This window comes from Cyrtonyx montezumae, unplaced genomic scaffold, assembly GCF_038088225.1.
Source record: "Cyrtonyx montezumae isolate F1298 unplaced genomic scaffold, pur_monq_1.0 scaffold_51, whole genome shotgun sequence".
Taxonomy (NCBI): domain Eukaryota; kingdom Metazoa; phylum Chordata; class Aves; order Galliformes; family Odontophoridae; genus Cyrtonyx; species Cyrtonyx montezumae.
This window is the reverse complement of record NW_027072058.1, coordinates 205,673-213,646: the sequence shown is the minus strand read 5'-3', so window position 1 is coordinate 213,646 and position 7,974 is coordinate 205,673. Positions and strand designations below refer to the sequence as shown.

Sequence of the window (7,974 nt, the reverse complement as noted above, 5' to 3'; positions counted from 1 at the left end):
GAGCCGGGGAGGGCGGAGCGCGGCCCGGGGGATGAAGGGGGGGGGAGGGGAGGGGGGGGGAGCAGCAGCACGAGGCCGGGGCTCACCTCGCTCCAGCTGCTGCAGCGCGGCCGCCAGCAGCCCGGGCCGGTGGCAGCCGCCGCCCACGATCGCCAGCAGCGAAAAGCGGCGCGGCCCCGCGGCGGAACCGGGAGGAACCGCCGCCACCGCCGCCGCCATCTTCGGCGCCCCCCGCAGCCGCGCCGCCCACCCCCACCCAGGCCACGCCCACCTCGCGTCACCGCCGCCCGAGCCCCGCCCACTGATGTCACCGACGGCCAATGGGAGGGCGAGGCGCGGGGCGAGAGGGAGGCGGGGGCGCGGCGGGAGGGAGGGCTTAAAGGGGCGATGGCGGGGTGGGGCCACTGGGTGGGGCCCGGTGCTTGGGGGGCTGCGGGGTGCGCTGCAACGCGGGGTTGGGGGGCAGCTGCATTGTGCCGCAGCCCCTGGGCAGTCTGAGCTGCGCGTTGGAAGCACGAGCGATACGTTCTGTTGAAGGAGGGAGCCAGGATGCGCAGCCCCGTTACGTCCCCACTGCTCCCACCCCATTACTGCCGCCCCATTGCTTGGGCGGCGTCGCAGAAACCCCCAAAGAGCAGAGCAGGCGGCGGCCACGAGTCCAAGTGGTTTAATGCGGCCCCCAAGGGGTTCGTGGAGGCACTCAGATCAGGGGAGAGGAGTGCATCTCCGCGTGGGGAGGGGGCCAGGAGCCACGGCCCCCCCCTCCCGCAGCACAGAGCACAGCCCGAGCCGGCAGCATCCCTGGTGTCCCTGACGTCCCCAGCTCTTAGGAGCACTGCAGGATGTAGAAGTTGCAGGCGGTGCCGGGGGGGCAGCTGCAGCGCTTCCCAAAGCGAGCCCCCACCCGCACGGCACAGGGCTCCCTGAGAAGGCACTGTGAGACGGCAGCCATCACCATGGGGCGTGGGTGCGTCCCATCCCCCCAGCGCCCGGTACCCCCCAGCTCCTGGCCCTACCGGGGGCACCCTGCCCGGTTTCTTGGCTGCCGGGGGCAGCTCGCGGCTCCGCAGCTTCTCCAGCACCTCCTGCAGCGCCTCCACACCCGCTGCTCTGGGATCGGCCCCGCGGGGCAGGAGCTCCGTGAGCAGAGAGAGAACAAACAGGTGAAAGCCGCCAACTCCCACGTCCCGTTGGGACATCCCTTTATCTAACCCAAGTGCTGCGAGAAGCCCCCAAAAAGCACCCAGACTCCAACGCAGGAAAACAACCAGGGAACCCCCCCCTCCCTAAAACCCTGGGAACATTCCAGCCCCACAACCAGGGGCGCGTGCAGCCCCAGCTCTCGGTTCCCTACCAGCTCTGGCTCCTCGCGACGTGGGGCTGCCCACAGCCCTGGTTCCCCCCCCGTGCCCAGCGGGATGAGGCCGGTGCTGGCTGCACAGAGCAGGCAGAGCCACGCAGTGCCCATGCTCCCACTGCAGCGTGCGTGTCCCCCCCCCCCCCAGCTGCGGGGTTCAGCTGCCTTTATCCCCCCACCCCACACAGCCCGTGGGTGGTGGGCAAACACCCACTGACGCAGGCAGGGAGGCACAGCCTGTCTGCAGGGGTCTCCCTCCCCACCCACAGTCTGTCCAGAGGGTGTCCTCCCCCCAGCACAGCCGCTGTGGTGACCCCGGGGGGGGGCCATCCCTGGCACAGCCATCCCCTGGGATGTGTATGAGCCACAGAATGGACGTCAGTGCTATGTCCACCCTGAGCACAGCGCCGGGGCCAATTCCCTGAGCAAACACAGCTGTGGGGGGGCTGCACCTCCCGGGGAAGGCTGGAAGGACCCCCCCAGCACTGCTGTATGTGTCACAAACCACTTTTATTCCAACGGAAAAGCAGGAATAGATGCGCAGACAGACTGACGGCCCCAGGAGGGCTCTGACACGGACCTGCAGGGGGAGGAAGGCCGCTCCCCACCTCCTCCTCCTCACCACCCTCAGACGCGCGGTGCCAGTAGCTTGACTGGAAGGAAGCAGCAGAGGTGAGTGGTGCTCCTGCGGCCACCCCAGCCTCCCCCACGGCCCCCGCATCGCTGCAAAGCCCCGCACCCCCCTGGTGTCCCCCCACGGCCCTGCACACCCCACAGTCCTCCCCACGTGTGCCCCAAGGGAGCTGCGCTGAGCTGGCAGGACTCCTCCAAGTCCTCCATTCCCCCCCTGGGGATGCGGGGGCCCCTCCGCCCACAGCCCTGGAGCACAGAAAGTGGGTGGGGAGAGGGGGAGGAGTGGGGAGGCAAGGAGGGCTCCTACAGCCGCAGCCCACTCCACGGTCACCCCACGCAGGTCCATCCTCCTCCTCCTGCAGTGGGGGAGGGGCTCCGGCTGCGGGCAGAGCGGGATGAGAGCGACACGAGAACGAGGAGCGTGAGGGCTCCGTACTCACCGGGCTCCTCGCAGAGCCCCGGGACACAGCCAGTCCGTCCTGACCGCTCCCACGCGTGACCCCAAACCCCGCCCCCTCCCCCGCGCGCGCGCGCGATGCCCTCTGGGTAACGCAGTCCACCACCGCCCCAGAAGCGGAAGGGGCGGAGCGCCGCGCCTCCATTTCCCATCGGGCGCCGCGGGAGCAGCGAGAGGTGGGCGGAGCGCCGCGTGCCTCTGGCGCCCCCTAGCGGGCGGCGCTGCGGGAGGAACGGCGCGGCGGAGTTCCGGCCGCCAGGGGGCGCCCAACGCGCGGAGCGGCCACGGCGCCTCGGGGGGGGGGGAGAGGGGGGAAGATGGGGTGCGTGCCCCCCCAACCAGGGACGGGGTGCGGTGCCCCTCCCAGGAGCGGCACAGAAATCCCCCCCCACGTCGCCATGGCATCGCACAGCTCCGATGCGCCGCTCCCCCCCCGCGCAATTCTCACTACGGGCAATGATGGGGGGGGGGGGTTGAGACGTTTGGGGGGGGGGTACAGTTTCGGGGTGGGGGTTTCCCCGCTCCCACGCGCACCCCACGTGGGATCCCCGCGCCGCGCACCAATCCCCGCAGCGCTCCCGACGCGCGCAGCCAATGGGAGGAGCGGGGGCGGGGCGCTCCGGGGGGGTATAAGAGCGGCGGCGGAGCTCGAGGCGGCTCAGAGCGATCGCGGAGCGCGGATATCGCGACAGAGCGTATCCCGCCGGAGGATATCACGACAACAGAGACGCCGTGACAGCGGCGGCAGGGGCTCGGATTACCTCTCGCAAGCCTTCCGTCCCGTCCTTTGGATTATATCGCGATATGACCCTGGAGGAGCTGCTGCCGTGCGACAGCCCCAGGTGGGTGCGGGGCCGTGCGGGGTCCGGGCGGTGCGGGGTTCCCGGCGCTGCTGAGCCCCGCACTGAGCGCGTTGTGCCCCGCAGGATGCGCGCGGTGGGGGCGGCGGTGGAGCGGCTGTTGGCGGCAGCGCAGCGCAGCGCTCGGCTCACGGTGGGGGTATACGAGGCCGCCAAACTGCTGAACGCGTGAGTGCTTGGGGGGGGGGCTGGGGGGGTGCGAGGAGTGAGGGGAGGTTGCTTTTCGGGGAGGGGGGTTGAGTTGGGGGCGGGCGGTGTGGGGGTTCGGTGGGTTTGGTTCGGATCGTGGGGTGTGCGTGGTGGCATAGAGGGGTGTGGGTTCAACGTGGGGAGTGGGAGGTGGAGTGGGGGGGCTGCGCCCACCCCTATCTGCCTCTCCTCGCCCCTATCTGTACTCCGCGGTGGGGACAGCTCAGCTCGGGGAGGGGTTGCGCCCACCCCTATCGGTACCCCATGGGTAGGGGCATCTCAGCTCGGGGGTTGGGGGGTGAGGGCTCTACTCACCCCTACCCGTACCCCACGGTGGGAACAGCTCAGCTCTGGGGGGGTCTCCATCGCCCCCCCTCCCCCAATAACCCCCCTCCCATCCCAACGCAGGGACCCCGACAGCGTCGTGCTGTGCGTGTTGGCCACGGACGAGGAGGACGAAGGGGACATCGCTCTGCAGATCCACTTCACCCTGATCCAGGCGTTCTGCTGTGACAATGACATCCACATCGTGCGCGTGGCCGGCATGCGGCGCCTGGCGGCCGTGCTGGGCGACCCCGCGCCGGGAGCGGAGCCCCGGGACCTCCACTGCCTCCTGGTGACGGTAAGAGAGCGGCGGTGACGCGGGTGGCACTGAGTCACGTGGGCGTGGGGATGCAGCGCTGGGAGCCGCGTGGTGGTGGCACAGCGTGTGCCGTGGTGCCACGTGAATGCCAGGGTGCTGTTGTGCCATCATTGTGCCAGAGTGCCATTTGAATGCCGTTATCGTGCCGTGGTCACGTCACCGTGCCGTGACAGTGCCACTGCTGTGCCATGGTGCCGCTGTCATGTCCCTGTGCCACGCGGTCATTTTGCTACTACTGTCATCGCAGTGCCATGGCAGTGCCACGATGCCACAGCCAGGCTTGGTGCCCTGCCACACGTGCACTGTGTGCCATGGCTGCGCTCTCCCCGCAGACGCCGCAGGCGGACGCGTGGCAGAGCCACGGATTGGCCGAGGTGGCGAATTACTGCGCCGAGAGCCGCGACCGCAACCAATGGGTCCCAGTGGTGCAGCTCCAGGAGCGCTGAGCGCGGCCCCGGGGATGCGGAGCAGAGCTGGGGGAGCGCAGAGCCCCGGCACCCCGAGCACCCAGCGGGTTTTCCCATCCAAGCGGAGGAGAACGTGGAGTGCAGCAGTGGGAGCAGCTGTGGGGCCGTGCCCGGGGCAGCCGTGGGGCGTGGAGGTGCCCGTTTTGGGGTCTCCCCGTTTTGGGGTCTCCCCGTTTTGGGGGGGGGGGTCCCGGGGGAGTGCCCGCGGAGCGCTCGGTCCCTTTGGTGACGGAGGTGGGGACGACGCGGCGGCGGTGACGTGGACGGAGGTGGGACGCTGTTTGGTTGTTGTGGTGGTTTGTTTTTGCCACTGGGGGGCCCTGACCCCAAACCGACCCCGAACCCACGACGGAGTCTCATCTCGTACCCATTTCAGAACGAAAACTTTGGTTCTTTTGGTCTTTGTTTTTTATTCTCAATAAACTTTCCGACCTCACCCATGTCTGTCTGCCTTTATTCCCACCCCCACACCTCCGTTTTCCCCCACGGGTGGTTTTTGGGGTGGGGATGGTTTCCCCCACGGGTGGTTTTTGGGGTGGGGATGGAGGCGGGGGACACAGCACTGGGAAATCCCACACAGCCTTCCCCTCCCTATACTTGGAGTCCCCCCTCCCCCCCTCAGCACTCTCTCCTGCAGCCCCGGGGCTGTGGGAGAAGGGGGTGTCCCCACCCACACCCAGAACCCCTCTGGGGCAACGGTAACACCCAGAGTGCGCTCCTGGAGGGGAGGGGGGGGGGACACCTCTCTACTGGGGCTCTGCCCGGGGACGCCGTGTCCCTGCAGAGGTCACAGTGGGGGGAGGGGTACACGCACAGTGTCCTTTCCCTCTCGGGGTGTCCCCGTTGTCGCCAGGAGAAGCGGCTGAGAACCCCCAAACTCATCGCAGCGCTGAGTCAGCGGCACGCGGAGCTCCGGTGACCCCGTGGAGCCGTTCCCATTGTCACCGAGCGGCGTCGGGCAGCGCTGAGTCAGTGTCCCGGGGGGGGCGGGGGGATGGGGGATGGGGGGGGGGGTACTTTTCCAGTGGGGCTGAGCCCGGGAACCGCCGCCTTTTCCATCCCCACGCCCGCACAGTTTCCACGGGAAACGTCCGACCCGTGGGGGAGGAAAGGGGGGGGGGGGGCACACCGCCCCGCTCGCACTCCAAAACCGCGAGTGGGGAAACTGAGGCACACAGCCCCGGGAGCTCACGGGGCACGCGGCAATGGGGCGGCCGCAGCCAACATCCCCCCCTTCCCTACACACACACACGCTTCCCACACTGCCCCCCCATCCCTCCCCACCTCCCCCCCCCCCCCCCCCGCTCGGCCCCCCCAGCGCTGTGTGGGCTCCGCCGAAGCATCTCAGCCATCCCAGGCACGCGGCGGCAGCTGCAGCACGGCCGCCAAGCTCCCGCGGTGCGGCCGCCGTCCAGGAAAGCCGTACATGAACCATCCTCCCCCCATCCCACACCCCCCCACCCCCCCCCATGGGTCCCACTGCCGGGAAGCGGGGGGAGGCGGCCGCCCCCACTCCGGAACGGGACGCGGCTGAACCCCCCCGGGGTGATACCATCGGTGCAGCAGTGCCACAGCCCACACTGCAGAGCTGAGTGACACTGAGCTCCTGCTGTGCCCACCCATCCCACCCCATCCGCATCCCATCCCATCCCATCCCATCCCATCCCATCCCATCTCCACCCCCTCTATCCCCTTCCCTATCCATAACCCCCCCATCCCACCCCCACCCTTCCCCATCCCATCCCCATCTCAATCCCCATCCCCATCCTTTCCCATCCCAATTCCCAACCTCATCCCATTCCCATCCCAATCCCTATCCCATCCCATCCCCTTCCCCACCCCCCCCCACCTCTATCCCCTTCCCCATCCCACCCCTCCCCCCATTGCCTCCCCCCCCCCCCCAATATCCGATGCCCATCAAATGAAAAGTGAGCGTTTATTGTGTTCTCGATTCACTTCTCAACCACGACTCCACGAAATACTCAACCTCTATGGCACACAGCGGGAGTACCCCCCCTTCCCTCGCCCCCCCACCCCCTCCCTTTTCCCCTCCCCCCCCTCCCCCCCCCCCCAGCACTGCCGGCGTTGGGCACCGCCGGCGGAGTTTTGGCAAAATGGGAATCACAGAGCGGAGAGAAATCAAAGAAGGTTCGGATGCGGCTTCTTCCCATGGAGCAAATGCGTTAAGGGACACCGGGGGGAGGGACCCCCCCCACCCCCCGCCCCTATTCGTGGAGGGGGAGTGCAAAAGGCCCCGAAAAGTGACTTTTTTTTTTTTGGGGGGGGGGGGGAGGTGGTGTTGGGTTTTTGGTTTCTCCTTTTTGGCAACGCCGCGCGATACGGAAACGTCCACGGAACGATCGGCGCTGAGGGACGGGGGGAGGAAATGGAAAAGGTGGGAAAGGAAAGGAAGAAAGAGAGGGGAAAAGAGATGGGGGGAAAAGAGACGGGGGGAAAAGAGATGGGGGGAAAAGAGACGGGGGGAAAAGAGATGGGGGGAAAAGAGATGGGGGGAAAGAGATGGGGGGAAAAGAGAGAGGAGTTTCCCACCTCGGGAGGAGACATCGACCGCCCCACTGCACCAACCCCACAGCACTGCTCTGCGGGGACAATGTGACCAGCGGGTGTGCAGCGGGGATGGGAACCTCAGGGATCCATATGGAGCCCCATGGGGAACCCCACAGACCCATACGGACCTATACGGACCCACAGAGATCCATTCGGACCCCTATGGACCACCACAGACCCATAGGGACCCGCTTGGACTCAGAGGGATCCACATAAATCTGCATGGACCACCTGGATCCACACAGACCCGTGGACCCACACAGACCCAAATGGACCCATATGGACCCAAATGGACCCATGGACTCACAGAGACCCATATGGACCCACAGAATCACAAAGACCCACACGGACCTTTATGGACCCATACAGACTCATGGATTCACAAAGACCCATATGGACCCATGGACCCACACAGACCCATATGGACCTAATACGGACCCATATGGGCCCAATACGAACCCATGGACCCACAGAGACCCACATGGCCCCATATGGACCCACACGCTCACAAAGATCCATATGGACCTGTATGGACCCATACGGACCCGCCTGGACCACCCTGGGCAGAGCACTGTTGGTGGGCAGGGGGCGGGCAGGGCTGTGGGGGGGGGAGGGGGGGGCCCTGGTCCGCCGGCTATAGCACCATGCACTGGTCTCTAACATAGAGGAAGAATCCGGAGTAGAAAAATAAGGCTGGAGCTGTACGAGATTAAGGACAGAGGAAACTCCCTCCTCGAGAACAGAACGCATCACTGCGGCACAGCCCGGGTGGGGGGGGGCTGCCAACCGACGGCTGCAGC

The 7,974-nt window shown here is 67.2% G+C and overlaps 3 protein-coding genes across 3 annotated transcripts in view; 1 reads left to right on the top strand and 2 right to left on the bottom strand.

The window, feature by feature from the left end:
- The window catches only part of LOC136056464 (F-BAR domain only protein 1-like), a 4,645-nt gene extending 4,426 nt beyond the window's left edge, over positions 1–219 (bottom strand). The window contains 1 exon segment of the mRNA XM_065748668.1: positions 87–219. Within this exon segment, the coding sequence (XP_065604740.1) occupies positions 87–219 (133 nt within the window).
- Positions 220–646: 427 nt separating this feature from the next.
- Positions 647–1,797, bottom strand: LOC136056456 (cocaine- and amphetamine-regulated transcript protein-like). The gene is made up of 3 exons (XM_065748658.1): positions 1,355–1,797; positions 1,017–1,136; positions 647–934 (listed from the first exon to the last, which is right to left on the bottom strand). Exons 1-3 carry the CDS (start codon positions 1,700–1,702, stop codon positions 827–829), a joined length of 576 nt encoding a protein of 191 aa, XP_065604730.1. The 5' UTR covers positions 1,703–1,797; the 3' UTR covers positions 647–826.
- Positions 1,798–3,096: 1,299 nt separating this feature from the next.
- Positions 3,097–4,644, top strand: GADD45B (growth arrest and DNA damage inducible beta). The gene is made up of 4 exons (XM_065748858.1): positions 3,097–3,289; positions 3,374–3,475; positions 3,905–4,118; positions 4,472–4,644. Exons 1-4 carry the CDS (start codon positions 3,252–3,254, stop codon positions 4,583–4,585), a joined length of 468 nt encoding a protein of 155 aa, XP_065604930.1. The 5' UTR covers positions 3,097–3,251; the 3' UTR covers positions 4,586–4,644.
- The last annotated feature ends 3,330 nt before the right edge of the window (positions 4,645–7,974 follow it).

Excerpts from the sequence above, each read along its gene's own strand:
- LOC136056456 (XM_065748658.1), bottom strand. The coding sequence starts at position 1,702 with ATGGCTGTGCCAGGGATGGCCCCCCCCCGGGGTCACCACAGCGGCTGT. Across the intron at positions 1,137-1,354 it reads GTCGCGAGGAGCCAGAGCTG|CTCCTGCCCCGCGGGGCCGA; the intron begins GTAGGGAACCGA and ends CTGCTCACGGAG. Across the intron at positions 935-1,016 it reads AACCGGGCAGGGTGCCCCCG|TGCCTTCTCAGGGAGCCCTG; the intron begins GTAGGGCCAGGA and ends GCCGTCTCACAG.
- GADD45B (XM_065748858.1), top strand. The coding sequence starts at position 3,252 with ATGACCCTGGAGGAGCTGCTGCCGTGCGACAGCCCCAG. Across the intron at positions 3,290-3,373 it reads CTGCCGTGCGACAGCCCCAG|GATGCGCGCGGTGGGGGCGG; the intron begins GTGGGTGCGGGG and ends TGTGCCCCGCAG. Across the intron at positions 4,119-4,471 it reads TCCACTGCCTCCTGGTGACG|ACGCCGCAGGCGGACGCGTG; the intron begins GTAAGAGAGCGG and ends CTCTCCCCGCAG.